Source organism: Mustelus asterias, chromosome 2 (assembly GCF_964213995.1).
Source record: "Mustelus asterias chromosome 2, sMusAst1.hap1.1, whole genome shotgun sequence".
Taxonomy (NCBI): domain Eukaryota; kingdom Metazoa; phylum Chordata; class Chondrichthyes; order Carcharhiniformes; family Triakidae; genus Mustelus; species Mustelus asterias.
In genome coordinates, this window is record NC_135802.1 from 142,104,836 (window position 1) to 142,121,518 (window position 16,683).

The following is a 16,683-nucleotide window of genomic DNA, read 5'->3' on the forward strand; positions in this document are numbered from 1 at the left end:
GATGCCGGCGTTGGACTGGGGTAAGCACAGTAAGAAGTCTCACAACACCAGGTTAAAGTCCAACAGGTATATTTGGTAGCAAATACCATTTACTCTATAAAATCTAACAGCTGTGGTTTTGATGCAAGCGCAAGTCCTGTTATGGCTGCTAACTCTCATGAGAGGGCCATAATGGGATTTATGCAGGAGAGATCTCAGAATGAGACCTACTCTCCGCCCCACCCACCGACAATGCAACAAGGTTCAAGCCCAGCAAGGGCATGAACCTGATTCCCATCAATTTAAATACATTTAAATATGCAGAAACAGCTTTGCACAGTGGCTTTTGGGTTTCCAATATGTCCCATTCCCCACCCCACCACGCCGACGGGAATCTCCAGTGGTTCCCAAAAATGGGCATCTGTTGTGATAACAATGCGGGGGCTTGGAGGTGAGTATAGCCCATTGGTGGTGAAGGAAATGATAGAGTTGGCACTGCCAGGCAGTGCCAGGGTGGAGCCTCTAGGAAACCCCATTATGTGGGGGCATGGGGGAGGGTGTCAATGTCAGTGGTGGGGGGGGGGAGGGGTGATGCCTGCATTGCAGGAGGGGTGGATGTCTGGATTGATAAGGAGGAGGGAGGATGTGATGCCTGTGTTAGTGTCCCAATGCTAGCCATGATGGGGGAAAGGGGAATTTAACTTCAATTTGAGATTGGGCGCCCTTTAAAAAGAGCGCTCCGATCCCTGTGGAGCAAGTCTTGCTGGCATCTTTAGGTCCAGCCCCTCAAGGATGACAGTGCAAAACATACCCCCTTGCTTTTTTTGACAGTGTCAGAAGATCTGGAGAGTAAACCTGCCTATTTCTCCCAGGAGAAACAGGCTGGTTTTCAGTCAGAACCTGACACATTGCCATTGTTTGGTTCTGCCCAGCATCTGCAGAATTTCACCCTCCTCGAGATAGCCTTCAGCATTCATATTAAACACTTGAGCGTCTTTTCTTTTCTTAGTTTTGTCCATTCATTCTCAGGATGTGAGCCTCAGAGGCGGCACCAGCTTTTATTGCCCACCCCGAGTTGTCCTTGAGAAGGAGGTATTCGTGTTCTGTCCTCTTGTGAACTGAATAAGAGGAAATAAAAGCTTTCTTCTGAAAACACCATAAATTGCATGTTCCCCAAAAACCTGTGTCCTACGATATGCTTTTGTGAAAGGTAGAATGATTTAATTTTGTGGCATAATCAGATTTAAAGTACTGGTTGTACGAACATGTTGCCTCTTTTTGATAGCTGTCATTGTGATGTGAGAAAATCAGAATGACAATGAAAATGCATCAGTTTGGTAATTAAGAGCAAAGCTTTATGAACCCAATTATCTGTTAGCTTTACCTATACATTACTAATTGACACCTCAATATTTGTTGTTTCAGATGACTCGGAGCAGTCAATTTCTTACTGAATGTGCTATCTACCTATGTTACTAGGGTCAATATCCTACCAGAAGGTTCTGACATTGATTTTGCATTCAATTGAACTCAAAACCATTAGTACATCATTTGACATCAAAAAGTGTAATTTGGAATGAGTCGTTGATTGCAGAAACAGTTATCATTCATCATCAAAACTGCTCAATTTGCCACCTTTTCACATCCATATCATGGCTCCTACTTCAGAAGTCATCAAAGTGCTCAACAGTAGGGAGGCAATGGCCTAGTGGTATTATCACGAGACTATTAATCCAGAAACTCAGCTAATGTTCTGGAGACCCAGCTTCGAATCCCTTCGCGGAATTGGAATTCAATAAAAAGAATGGTGGAATTGGAATTCATTCAAAAATGGTGGAATTGGAATTCAATAAAAATAATCTGGAATTAAGAATCTACTGATGACCATGAAACCATTGTCGATTGTCGGAAAAACCCATCTGTTCACTAATGTCCTTTATGGAAGGAAATCTGCCATCCTTACCTGGTCTGGCATCGATGTGATTCCAGACCCACAGCAATGTGGTTGACTCTCAACTGCCCTCGTGCAACTTGGGATGGGCAATAAATGCTGGCCAACCAGCGACGCCCATGTCCCCTGAATGAATTTTTAAAAAACCATCATAGCTTGTGCAATTTCTGGAAGTGATTATTAGCATCCAGAAGTGATCACAGGATAGAAGTGACATCAAAAGAAATCATTCTGCATCAAATGTGATCATTAGCCATCAAACGTTATTGTGAGGACATCAGTGCAGCCTTCTATGTGTTATATTAGGAAAAATAAACAAATCTTACTGCTGATCAATCAAAATGGCAGTCTCTTCATCCACTCCTGGTCTCAATGGCGGCCCCTTTCCCTGCTCCTGATCTTGATGGTGGCCCCACGCTCCCACCCTGTCTCCCCCCACATTCTGCTCTCAATCTCAGTCGTGCCCCTGCATTCCACCCTGCCCTCTCCTCCTTCCCCCCCCCCAAACTCTTAATCTCAGTGGTGGCTCTGCTGTCCCACAGAGTTGGATTACCCCCTCCCCTGACCTCCCCCGACACCAACACTCTGCCTGTTTCCTCTGCCTTCTGCTGTTGCTGGATCTCCTGCACCCCAGTCGTGAGTGCTGCACCCCAACTGCCTCGGACTGTGGGAGGAAATCGAAACACCTCCGGGGAAAACAGACAGTGGCGCAAGTCGGGAATTGAACCTGAGTCCCTCACAGCGCCAGGGACCCGGGTTTGATTCCCGGCTTGGGTCACTGTCTGTGTGGAGTCTACATGTTCTCCCCGTGCCTGCGTGGGTTTCCTCCGGGTGCTCCAGTTTCCTCCCACAGTCTGAAAAACGTGCTGGTTAGGTGCATTGGCCATGCTAAATTCTCCCTCAGTGTACCCGAACAGGCGCCAAAGTGTGCCAACTCGGGGATTTTCACAGTAACTTCATTGCGGTTCTGGCCCTGTCCCCTGAACACCTCACCGGCAGCAGAAAACTGCTGGAGGAGGGAGGGACGTGCTGCAGTCTGAGTGGGGAGGGAGGTGGCGCAGTCTGAGTGGGGAGGGAGGTGGCGCAGTCTGAGTGGGGAGGGAGGTGGTGCAGTCTGAGTGGGGAGGGAGGTTCTGCAATTTTGGGGGGGGGTTGTGCTGGTGAGAGGGGTGTGTTGGTGCATCTGGGTGGCCAGGCTGTACAGCCCAGAGAAAGGGCCTGGTGGATACAAATGTAAATCCAATCTTAATGAATAATGATCAATTTTTTCATTCATTCGTGGGACATGGGGGTCACTGGCTGGCCAGCATTTATTGCCCATCCCTAGTTGCCCTTGAGAAGGTGGTGGTGAGCTGCCTTCTTGAATCGCTGCATCCATGTTCTGTGGGTTGACCCACAATGCCGTTAGGGAGGGAATTCCAGGATTTTGACCCAGCGACTGCGAAGGAACGGCGATTATTTCCAAGTCAGGACTGTGAGTGGCTTGGAGAGGAACTTGCAGGTGGTGGTGTTCCCATGTATCTCTGCCCTTGTCCTTCTAGATGGAAGTGGTCGTGGGTTTGGAAGGTGCTGTCTAAGGATCTTTGGTGAATTGCTGCAGTGACAAAGTCCCTCATGGTAGGCTGGTGAAAAAGGTTGGATCTCATGGGATAAAGGGGGAGGTGGCTAAATGGGTGGAGAACTGGCTTGGTCACAGAAGACAGAGGCTGGTAGTGGAGGGGTCTTTTTCCGGCTGGAGGCCTGTGACTAGTGGTGTTCCGCAGGGCTCTGTATTGGGACCTCTGCTGTTTGTGATTTATATAAACGATCTGGAAGAAGGTGTAACTGGGGTGATCAGTAAGTTTGCGGACGACACAAAATTGGCAGGACTTTCAGATAGTGAGGAGCATTGTCAGAAGCTACAGAAGGATATAGATAGGCTGGAAATTTGGGCAAAGAAATGGCAGATGGAGTTCAATCCTGATAAATGCGAAGTGATGCATTTTGGTAGAAATAATGTAGGGAGGAGCTATACGATAAATGGCAGAACCATAAAGGGTGTAGATACGCAGAGGGACCTGGGTGTGCAAGTCCACGGATCCTTGAAGGCGACATCACAGGTGGAGAAGGTGGTGAAGAAGGCATATGGCATGCTTGCCTTTATAGGACAGGGCATAGAGTATAAAAGTTGGGGTCTGATGTTGCAGATGTATAGAACGTTGGTTCGGCCGCATTTGGAATACTGCGTCCAGTTCTGGTCGCCACACTACCAGAAGGACGTGGAGGCTTTGGAGAAAGTACAGAGGAGGTTTACCAGGATGTTGCCTGGTATGGAGGGGCTTAGTTATGAGGAGAGATTGGGTAAACTGGGGTTGTTCTCCCTGGAAAGACGGAGGATGAGGGGAGACTTAATAGAGGTGTATAAAATTATGAAAGGCATAGATAGGGTGAACGGTGGGAAGCTTTCCCCCAGGTCGGTGGTGACGTTCACGAGGGGTCATAGGTTCAAGGTGAAGGGGGGGAGGTTTAACACAGATATCAGAAGAACATATTTTACACAGAGGGTCGTGGGGGCCTGGAATGCGCTGCCAGGCAAGGTGGTGGAGGCGGACACACTGGGAACGTTTAAGACTTATCTAGACAGCCATATGAACGGAGTGGGAATGGAGGGATACAAAAGAATGGTCTAGTTTGGACCAGGGAGCGGCACGGGCTTGGAGGGCCGAAGGGCCTGTTCCTGTGCTGTATTGTTCTTTGTTCTCTAGTGCATCTTGTAGATAGTACACACTGCTGCTACTGAGCATTGGTGGTGGAGGGAGTGGGTGTTTGTAGATGTGGTGCCAATCAAGTGGGCTGCTTTGTCTTGGATGGTGTCAATTTTTTTGAGTGTTGTTATATATTGTTGAATGTCAACACAATAAAGTTGATGATTGAGATCATGAAATAATCCCTTTATTGTTTTTGTGATGTGGAATATTGCAAATTTATTCATTCACATAAATACTGAGTATATCCTTGAGTCAATTAAGATCAGGTATACATGTCAACAATTGTCACTTCTGTAATTCTTTCAATTTTCTGCACAAAAAAAAAGCAGAGACCATGTACGTGCCCCGCAAATGGATTTTCATTAAGAGAACGTGTCTAATCACGAGAAGAGACGGTATTAATTAAAGGTTGTGAGGAGGGGGATGCAATCGGGGGTGCAGGAGTAGGGAGGGTGGATACAGGAGGTTAAAAATCAGCTGATAATGTTAAGATGTTTAACGGATCATAACTGTTCCTGTGCATATATTAAGAGATCATCTGAAACTGTGTTTGGGAAATTTGCCGAAATTTGTGTAAGCACTGTTCCTCCAGATCCTCTCACCCCCACTATAATAATCATTATAGTGATTTGTGCACTGACCCTAAATTAAACAGTCGACACACTGCTTGCCTACACTGCATCAGCTGCGACTGAGAAAACTCATCTGAAACTCAAGTCTATTTTGCCATGATCGTTCGAGCTTACAGTTTTAGACACTGGTCGAACTGGGAGATTTTACCTGTGGTAATGTATAAGCTCGGTGTGGACAAAAATCGGAATTTCTTGCCCAAGCAATTTGGCTACGTGCAAAAGTGCTTTACTATCAATTTTCAACATTGAAAGAAAAAGCAAAGAACTAATATTTTTCTCTGTCATGTGAAGAGAGCCATTGACTATTTTGTTTGTAACACTGGCCAAAAATGTAAGTATACAATGGAGACAGTTCAACGTACAGAAGAAATGTTGACAACATTCTCTGCTTTATTTGAGGATCTTTGACTTGTCTTCAGGAATATAGCTCCACAATTTTGAAACTTGTGCAAGGTGAACCAAGTGCAAAAACCTAGGTGTCATAGACCCAAAGATTGGTGAAATAGTTGGCCATCATTGCTGAAGGCTCAGAGAACTCACTCGAGGCATTCAAATTTCCAAAATATTGGTTGAAGGAGAGTTCCATATTAAACCTGCTGGCTACACCTCAGAGATTTGAACGCAAAGTCGAGGTTGGCATCCCAGTGCAGTACTGAAGCAGTGCAGTTCTGTCTTTCAGTTTATTTTCATCACAGTTGGCAAAGGTGCAATGTCATTACCTGTCAAATAAAGAGAGACGAGAAAGAAGGAAAGAACCTGCATTGATATAGCCACTTCCATAACCTTAGAGCATTCCAACCTGCTTTACAGGCAATGCAATACCTTTGAGTTGGAGTCACTGTTGCCAGGTCGGAAACGCAACAGCCAATTTGTGCACAGCAAGTTCCTATTGGAGGAAGGAATTTCTTACTTATAAGGTACAACTGAAAACAATAGGACTCACAGGAAAATATTCATTGATTTATTAAGTATATGATTCTAACCATCATTATGAACAATAATTAAACATATGCTTAAGAACAACATTGACAAATTTTTCACCCAGAGAATCCTGAAGTTATCAACCAAGTGGTTGACTGATCCAGCCCCATCAAATTCTGGTTCTCCCTTCCAGCATGGATTGTTTTATCTCATGTTTCCATAATTCTGTTATGTTTCGATATTACCCATTGGACCTTTCATATTTTCAATGCCCCTTATCAGTGGCTTCAGTTGACACATTCTGATGGATCTATCAATCAAATCCTTAAGGTGCTCAGTTACAGGACTGTCAAAGGCATTCTAACCATACATCACCCTGGACTATATTACATCCGAGAGTTGTTACCTTCCAAGGTAGCCTTTGCATGCAACTGTTTATGTCTCGATTCAAATACCTTTGACTTTACAGACACACAAATGTATCACTTCTGTGTCCCTATGAAGTTATGAGACAAATTATTTCACCAGATGGTGTTCTGTGACACTTTCAGTGTGCACCTGCAAACTCCTGCGGTCTTGTCTCACCGTCTATCCATGTCAAAAAGATAATCAAACTGTTGGTGAAATCAGTTCTAATTGAAAAAGTCCTGGACACAATTAAAATAATGTTTCACGAAGTCAATATCAGTCCCATTTGACTGACCCTTCACAAACAGACCCACAAACAGCAATGGATAATGGCCAGAAAATCTGCTTTAATGATGTCGGTTGAGGGATAATATTGTAAAGGACACCTAACTTCAAAAATAGTACCAAGGGATCTGTTTTGCCCACCTGAGAGAGTGCGCAAGTCTTCAGTTTAAAGTCTCATCTGAAAGAGGGCGCCTCTGAGAGTGCAACGCTCCCTCAGTGTCACACTGGAATGTCAGTCTAGATTATGTGATGAGGTCTCTGAAGTGGGATTTCATAGAAGCATTGAATTCCAACAGTGCAGAAGGAGGCCATTCAGCCCAATAAGTCTGCACCATATCTCTGACAGAGCATCTTATGCAGGCCCTCTTCCCCGCCCTATCCCCATAACCCTACACATTTACCATGGCTAATCCATCAGCATGGTGGCACAATGGTTAGCACTGCTGCCTCACAGCACAAGAGACCCTGGTTGAATTCCAGGCTTGGATCACTGTCTGTGCAGAGTCTGCACGTTTTCCCCATGTCTGCATGGGTTTCCTCCGGGTGTTCCACTTTCCTCCCACAGTCTGAAAGATGTGCAGGTTAGGTGCATTGACCATGCTAAATTCTCCCTCAGTGTACCCAAATAGGTGCCTTGGTGTGGCGACTAGGAGATTTTCACTGTGGCTTTTTTGCAGTGCTAATGTAAGCCTACTTATGACATGCAAACTCCACACAGTCACCCAAGCGAACCTGGGTCCCTGGCACTGTGAGGCAGCAGTGCTGTCCACTGTGCCACGGTGTCACCCATAACTTTCTGACCACTGAGCCAGAACTGATTCCACTAAAATGGCTCCCTTCCTTACTCTGTAAAGATGCTGATGTTTCTGGTCAGAGAAGATATGGGGGATTTACTAATTGGCATTCAAAGTGCAGGTTGAAAAGGCGCAAGGGGTGGACAGGGGTTGTATGCTGACTGGAATTGGAAGCAGCCACATGATGTATATGACGTGTTAGACAGTATTATACACTAAGTAGGAAAGGTAAACAAAATATGATGGAGGTGGGAGTGTAGGAAGTATAAGGCCTGAATTTCTCTCTGATGGAGAGGCTATCTGTCATAGAAAAAAATGACAGATCCAGAAGCCCTTCCCCAAATTCTGCACCTACCATTATTGTGGACGTTGGAATGAGCCCAGGTTGAGATTTGCAAATATGAAATTCATTGAGGCAGCTGCCTATGGAAACCAACAGTTGCTTCCACTTATGTGACTTTGGTGTGAGAGGTCTCTGAAACCCGATGTGTGGGGAGAAGATGTGGAGGCCAGATCTGAACTTTGTGCATTCATTTGGACAGCTATTCACTTGGGTGCCCTTTTGGAGAAGTAAGGTACCCCTATGGATATGGTGCAACGCACCATTCGGAAGGTGAGGTATTCTGGAGGTCAGGTGCCCTTTAGGAGAGTTGAATGCCTTTTAAGGTTGCTAAAAATCGTCAGGAATTTGCGTGAAAAGTGCACGAACATCTTGGAACTGTGAAGCTCACTGGAACCTTCAAAAAACAGCGGTTAAAAATGCCAAGGTGAACTGTCAGTAGGAGTTAATAAAAACTCTGTTAAAAGTGCCGAGAAGAACTGTTAAACAGAGTTCTCAAAACAACTATTTAAAGTGTGAAGATGAACTGTCAAAGGAAGCTGTCAAGGCAGTTAAAACTCCTGCCCTTTAACTCTTTGAAAAAAACAATTGGAAGTTTTTTTTAAAAATCAGTGCTTGCTATTTCACTTTATCTGTTGACATAAACCTAAGGGCTTCCATTACTAGATTAATGCTGCATGACTGATTTTGCAACCATTCATTATTACAATCCGGTGTCTATCATTTCATAATTTGACAGTTTCAAGTGGATGTGGACTCCTTGGAGTGGGACAATTCTTGTTTTTGTAAGGATAATGCAAATGTTGAAGTGTTTGTTGTTGTAAGCTATAATGTTTTTGAAGCAATATATGGATCAGAGTTTTTTTTACTAAGGATCATAGCAGACACTTGGAACTTTATTGTAAACTAGTCTCAGGATGGATTCTGAAGTCTGCCTATGGTGGATACTAAATGGGTTGGGGTGGTAACTATAGGGGAAAAGGATTGGTGTGGGGAATGGGTTAGCATACATTGACATTAAGTTGGCACATAGGCTATAAAGAGCCATGGGGGTTTGGGTGAAAGGCCATAGTTTGGCATGGAGGCAATGTGGTACTATGGGGGTACATGTAGGGGCATAATTAGAGAGCCATAGGTTGGCAAAGTGGTAATAAGGACCAGAGGGCAGAGGTGGGCATGGGGGCTCTCAAGGGCCACGGGGTGAGCAGAGGGGCATAGGTTCACATGAAGGGTGTGAGGGCCTATGGGCGCTTGAGCTATGCATGAGGTTGCATAACCTGGGATGGATGGGCCGTGGGGAGTGTGTGGAGGTATGAGGGCTGGAGGGCTGTTCTATGTTTTTCTGTTTCTTTAAAATTAATCTTTGACACAGTGTGGGGGGAAACTAAAGTGAGCCTTCCACCCAGCCCACCTCTCTATCCGGCAATCTCCACAATCGTTCAGAGTCATCTAGCCCAATGCCCAGGGAACCTGGCTATCCCAGAATGAAAATCTGACATTCGGTTAGACATTCTTAGAAGTTGGGTTTGTGGAATCAGGAATTCTCTCGATTCTGTGATCCATGGATGAAAATCTTGGCCCAAGTGTCCCAACCCAGCCTTTCGTATTTAAGGTCAGTCCCGCTCCTGATCAGTCAACCGGGAATGTGCATAGGCATCGGTCTCTCTCAGTCAGAGGTAGAACACATAACCCCAGATCTGCTTAGCATTTTGATTGAGGGCTGATTACGCTAATCTCTGCCATGCAGACTTAATAGATTGCTAATCTTTTGGCACAAAGTGCTGAGTTCGGAAATCTGATCTTTTAATCATTAGGTTTCAACTTGGTACAGACTAAAATCATCTTTAAATGACTGTCAAGCTTAAGTGAAGATTCCTATTTGTAGAAGTTTGAATTCCAGGACGTGAGTTGATGTTAGAAAAAATGGAGATTTAAAGGCACTGGAGAAGGTGCAAAAAAAGATTTACAAGAATGAGATTAGATCTGAGATGGTGCAACAGTAGTTAGCACTGCTGCCTCACGGCGCCAAGGACCCGGGTTCAATTCCGGCCTCGGGTCACTGTCTCTGTGGAGTTTGCACATTCTCCCTGTGTCTGCATTGGCTTGCTCCGGTTTCCTCCCACAGTTCAAAGATGTGCGGGTTAGGTTGATTAGCCATGCTAAATTGACCCTAGTGCCAGGGGAATTAGCAGGGTAAATACGTGGGGTTACGGGAATAGGCCCTGGGTGGGATTGTGTTCGGTGCAGACTCGATGGGCCGAATGGCCTCCTTCTGCACTGTAGGGATTCTATGATTCTATGAACTGTCAGGAAAAACTGAACAAGCTGAGAGGCTGTTTTCTCGAGAAAAGAGGAGGCTGAAGGGGTGACCCGAAAGAGATCTTTAAGTTTGTGAAAGGTTTAATGGGTGGAGTACACCATTTGAGAGGGAGCCCAATAAGCAAGGGGAAGTTAGATAATGACATGAGGGAGAATGAGGATTTTATGATGGGCTGCATTTGGCTGGGAGGAGGGTTCTGGGGAGCATTAATCCTGACCTTGTTCTGTTTCTATCCTATGTAACTCTATGTAACGCATGGTGGCACATGCCTGTTATCTTAATGTGAATTTATTTTTGTTTCTTTTCCCTTCCTCACGCAATTCCCTATGCAGGAGTTATGCCAGTTCCAGACCAGCCATCTGTATCTGAAAAAAATAGCTTGCTGAGCCCCATGCTGACTGCTTCCAATGGAGATGGCTCTGAGCCAGAGACCACTTCTGCTATTCTGGCTTCAGTCAAAGAACAGGTAGGTACCCATGTTCAGCTTTCCTAAATGTGTAGCATGCTGAGCGCAAAACTGTGTCTGTGTTTGTGCTTTTCATCAGGTGAAGGGACGGTGAAAAGAAAACTACTGTGAGAATCACAAACTCTGATGCAAAAACTCGTGAAGTATATCTATTCCACTGGCACTGAGTACAGTTAAGAGTTGCCAGCACTCCAGAATTGTCCTGTCCTCTGCAGGAATGGAAAATTATCTCCAGTACACTGCATCAGGAGAAATATCAAAGGGGCATTAATTCTTGTATTTCACTTTCTTTGATCACTTCTGTTTATTAGTTACAAAAGAATGGAGTTGGGGTGGGGGAGTGGAGGGGGGGGGTGGGTGGGGGGGGGGCAGTGGGCGGAGGCTGTTTCTTTCAGTCAAAAATTAGCCAATCAGATCTGACAATTGAAATGGGGAAGCATCATGGGGATGGACCTTTTGGGTGACTAATGGTCGGAGCTTGGGGATTTGGGGCAGTGGGAGACAGATGTTGGAATTTTGCCGCCTCACTTGTAAGATGCCACCCGAGGCCAACGGAGAATGTTGTTCTGTGAGCCTCGCCTGCCCGATTCTGGAATCGGGGCAGGCATGCCGGTAAAATTCTGGCCAGAGTGCCTCCAGGAACTCATTCAGCCAGAGTTGGCAACCTGAAATAAAGTATCTAAAGGCTTTTCGGCAGAGGCAAAATTGTTGACTGCAATTTGAAATGTGTCAATGTGTAAAAAAACGCTTGCTAGAATTTGAAGTTTTGCATTGGAAATGTGATGGTATGTTTGAACTGCTGAAACCCAAACAGGGAGAAATTTACATTGCAGTGCTTCATACTAAATTATTACTTTAGTTTTAAAACAATGTGAATAAAACCTCTGGAGACGGTCCAATTCTTCCGGTACAGCATGTTCTTGGAAAAAGTGCACATTCAACTAAGATGAAATGTTTGAAAACCAGTCTTCCGATTCATTATTAGTTGTGTTTGGACATTTGTCTTCACTTTGCATATTTAAAGGGTCTACCCTCTTACTCTTGAAAATAACTAACTGAATGCAATTTTTATTTTCTGCTTTGTGAGTACTTTAGCATTGGCTTGTTGGAAAAGTCAATTGATTGGTCCTGTATTTTGCCATCATTAAAATTTTGTCAACTGTTTGTTTCAAACCAGAATTTACAGACACCTCACTGTCAAATTTCTATGGATTTCGGGTTTAATGAATGCGCATTGATTTGATTTATTATTGTCACATGTATTAGGATACAGTGAAAAGTGTTTTTTCTTGCGAGCTATGTAGACAAAGCATACCATTCATAGAGTACATAGGGAAGTAGGAAAGGAAAGGGTGCAGAATATAGTGTTACAGTCATAGCTAGGATGTAGAGAAAGATTAACTTAATATATGGTAGGCCCATTCAAAGGTCTGACAGCAGCAGGGGAGAAGCTGTTTTTGAGTTGGTTGGTATGTGATCTCAGGTTTTTGTAAGTCTTCAGGGTCCTGAGGATCGCTAAATCTGTAAGAGATTGAGATTGAGATAGAACTTTTGTTAGAAAGTTTAAGGGAGTTAAGTTTTAAAAGCATAGAATGAGAGTAACAGAATTATGTTTCTACGAGTAGGAAAAACTAGAATCAGAAGGCACAACCTCAGGCTGACGAGACGATCCTTTAAAACAGAGGTGAGGAGGAATTTCTTCAGCCAGAGAGTGGTGAATCTGTGGAACTCTTTGCCGTAGAAGGCTGTGGAGGCCAGGTCATTGAGTGTCTTTAAGACAGATAGATAGGTTCTTGGTTAATAAGGGGGTCAGGGGTTATGGGGAAAAGGCAGGAGAATGGGGATGATAAAAATATCAGCCATGATTGAATGGCGGAGCAGACTCGATGGGCCAAGTGGCCTAATTCTGCTCCTATGTCTTATTGTCTTATAATTAGAGGATATGCTGGGAACGGCTCGCAAGAAGTTGCCTTGCTCTGGCACCATCTTGAATCAGATTGCATGTTTTCTGTTGCATTGATTTTGTTTCCCAATAAGTTGGTGTTACCTATCTCCCAGAGTCTATCCCTCCGTTGCTGTACATTGCACCCTGCACGGCAGAGTTGATGGTCCCCACTAAATGAAGATGTTTCTTTTCACCTTCTGCCACGTGCATTTGCATTCTGAAACCTTTTGTCTTAGCTGCTGAAGAAAATTGCCGGTTACTTCATTGATAAAGATGACCAAGTTGCGTTTTTGGTGAAATAATACCCAGCTATGTCTATTGCTGCGTGGCTGCTTAGAGTGGAGGGTTTATTGCACGCAGTGCAATGAAACTTAGAAGGGATTGCTGCATAATCACTGTGTTGGAACGATGAGTTGCAGGATTCTGAGGGTAAGGGCATGTAAAATGACAGTGACTGTACTGACAGCACGGACAGACTGCAGTAATATACGGTTCTATTGATTGGCTAAAGGGATGGTATACAGAATACATCAGCACTTCAGGATAGAAGGAAAAATGGCACAACACGTTGATGACTGGTGACAGAATCATTACTGGATGAAGTTACATTGGTGTTCTGTATTTCATTTTTATTCTTAGTGCTTTAAACTCCACTGTGATTTTTTTTTAAAAACAGCCTATTAAAATTAAAGAGTGTCAAAGAATTGCCGACTCCTTTGAGAAAATGGATTGCAACACAGGAATAGGATTTAAGATTACACATACTGCAGGGCTTTTGAGGAAGGGCACCTACTTGGAAACTATACAAGTAGAACAACAGATACCAGCATAGGTAAACAGGATGCCAGGTGCTTCCCTCTTACACTCCTCCATGCCCCTGACTCCTCTCCACCTCCATCCACCTCCTGCCCCATCACCGCTGGTTTCACCCTTGCTGGACCCAAATCTTGGCGCAAGCTGCCAGCCTTCTGCTCCAGTCCCTGGTGCTGTAGAGCTCAGCAAGGAAAAGCATTGACCTCAAACAGAACTGCACAAAGCTGACTGTTGCACACCACCTTTAAGCGAATGTGAACTGGATCCCATGAGATGCTAATGCACCACGGACTTTATCTTAAAGGTAGGACATTATTTTAAGAAGTTTTACGCAAATGAGTATTCATGGCCTGCAAATGCATTGCAAGTGAGAACCAGTCACAGAATGGTGTGAGGCCCAACATGTCACAGACACACTGCTGGCTTAATCTCCTGTATCTCAACCCACTGTCAGGAAATTGAATCACAGAATTGCTACGGCACAGATGGAGGCCATTTGGCCCATTATGTCTGCACCGGCTCTCCGACTAGGCATCATGACTTAGTGCCATTCCCTTGCCTTTTTCCTGTACTCTTGCACTGTTATAATCATCCAATGCCCTCTTGAGTACATTGATTGACCCTGCCTCCTCCACACTTTCAGGCAGTGCATTTCAAACCCAAACCACTATTTATATGAAAAGGTTTTTTTCTCACGCCACATTTACTTCTTTTGCGAATCACTTTAAATCTGTGCCCCCTCGTTCTCGATCCTTTTACAAGTGGGAACAGTTTCTCCCTGTGTGCTATGTTCAGCCCTCCTCATGATTTTGAACATCCTGCCAAATATCCTCTCAGCCTTCTTCTCTCCAAGGAGAACAGTCCCAACCCCTCCAATCCATTTTCATAACTAAAGTTTCTCATCCCCGGGACCATTCTTGTAAACCTCTTCTGCACTCTTTCCAATGCGTTCACATCTTTCCTACAATGTGGCACCCAGAACTGTACAGAATATTTCAACTGAGGCCTACCTAATATCTTGGATCAGTTCAGCATAACCTCCTTGCTTTGGTACTCTATGCTCCTATTAATAAAGCTCGGGATACTGTATGTTTATTAATCGCCCTCACCATCTGCCCTGCCACCTTTAATGCCTTATGCACATATACACTCAGGTCCCTCTGCTCCTGCGCTCCCTTAGGAATTTTACCCCTTATTTTCTCTTGTCCTTTTACCAAAATGCATCACCTCACACAGCCAAAATTTCAGCTCCCTCCTAATTCTGTCACCCTGTGCCCCATGTTTCCCACTCTTGCAGGTTCCCCTCCTTTGACTGAGACAGGCAAAGTGCATCGTATCGCTGAGAGGCAGGACATCCGAGTCACCTTACTGTTCATACTAATATTGTAATCACTAATCTTGAGGAGATGGTTAGCACCAGGGACTTGGGTTCAATTCCGGCCTCGGGTGACCATCTGTGTGGAATTTGCACGCTCACTCGTGCCTGCACCAATAACAATCCCACCCAGGCCCTAGCCCTATAACCCCAATTTACCCTGCTGATCCCCCTGATACTAAGGGTCAATTTAACATGGCCCACACATCTTTGGAGTGTGGGAGGAAACCGAAGCACCCAGAGGAAACCCATACCGACACGGAGAGAACGTGCAAACTCCACAGTCCCCCCGAGGCCTGAACAGAACCCAGGTCCCTGGCGCTGTGAGGCAGCAGTACTAACCACTGTGCCACCGTGCCGCCTGTCACTTACTCTTCTCCCTTCTCCCGCTTCCTTTTACCTTGTTATGTTTTGGATGAGATCTGAAGTCAGATGAGATCTCATTAAAAGATCCCATGGAACTATTCACCCCATTTCCCTGGACAATATTCAGCCCTTGTAAAAGCAGATTATCTCCTCATTATCACATTGCTGGTTTTGAGACCTTGCTGTGTAGAAATTGGCTGCTGTATTAGCTCCATTATTTTGGAAATACTTCAGTGAGGCCTCTGGATTGACTTGTGGTCATGAAATAATCTAAATCAGAGTCTTTCAGTCAAACCCTTTCCCCCGGTGAAATGCTTTTCTAATAAGTGGTGGGCAGTGTCAATCTCTGCAGAGTATTCAAAAAGCAGGCAATCACCTTCTGCAATTCCTTCACTCCCTTCAATAGGGAATAAATTGGGATGAGGTGAGAAATTAACGATCTTACAATACAGCAATAAATAAAGCCCATTCTGATGAATTCATTAAAACATTCAATAGCCAGGTAAATCTGAAGAATAATGTTAATGTTCTCACAGCAGTTGATTCCCCCACATGAATGTGGCTGAGTTTATAAAAGAAAGAAACCTCCTGGCGGTTCTGACAAGCGTGCATTAGTAATAAATATTCCCAATGTTTTATAGCTGTGTCTCTTGTCCGGCCTTGCCTGCTACGGTGTTAACTTTGCTCAGCGCTATAGCTGAAAGCCCCATGGCTGTTGCCTGCTCACAGCATTGTTTGGAGGTCTTTTGAATTAAATGACAGGATGAGTGTTTATTGGAACAAGTACTGACAGCTCCTGTATTTCATCGGCTGCACAATAGGCTTTGGTGAATTTATATAAGAATTACTGGAGACTGGAAAGGAAGTGTGAGAATTCTGCAAGCTAATGCGCCGTGTTCACGGTAGAACAATTCGTCAGTGCCTATTCTCTCCGTGGCTGAGATTCAGCAGCCCACAGTCAAGATGTACGAGTCAGGAAAAGTCACATTTCCCCTTTCACAAATCAAATCAATCCATTCTTCTCATTTTCCATCCTCTCCGTCGGTGGCACAGTGGTTAGCACTGCTGCTTCACAGCAAGAGTTTTAACAACACCAGGTTAAAGTCCAACAGGTTTATTTGGTAGCAAATGCCATTAGCTTTCGGAGCGCTGCTCCTTCGTCAGATGGAGTGGATATCTGCTCTCAAACAGGGCATACAGAGACACAAAATCAAGTTACAGAATACTGATTAGAATGCGAATCTCTACAACCAACCAGGTCTTAAAGATACAGACGATGTGAGTGGAGGGAGCATTAAGCACAGGTTAAAGAGATGTCTCCAGACAGGACAGCCAGTGAGA

At 44.7% G+C, this 16,683-nt stretch overlaps 1 protein-coding gene across 3 annotated transcripts in view; it reads left to right on the forward strand.

Moving 5' to 3' along the window:
• The first annotated feature begins 10,708 nt into the window (after window positions 1-10,708).
• ctnnd2b (catenin (cadherin-associated protein), delta 2b) overlaps window positions 10,709-16,683 on the forward strand; it is a 778,554-nt gene continuing 772,579 nt past the window's right edge. For 2 of the 3 annotated variants that reach the window (XM_078229027.1, XM_078229038.1), the window contains exon 1: window positions 10,715-10,843. In XM_078229027.1, coding sequence (XP_078085153.1) covers window positions 10,715-10,843 — 129 coding nt within the window. Of the gene's footprint in view, window positions 10,844-16,683 lie in introns of all 3 variants that reach the window. The other variant, XM_078229049.1, reaches the window with a different exon arrangement.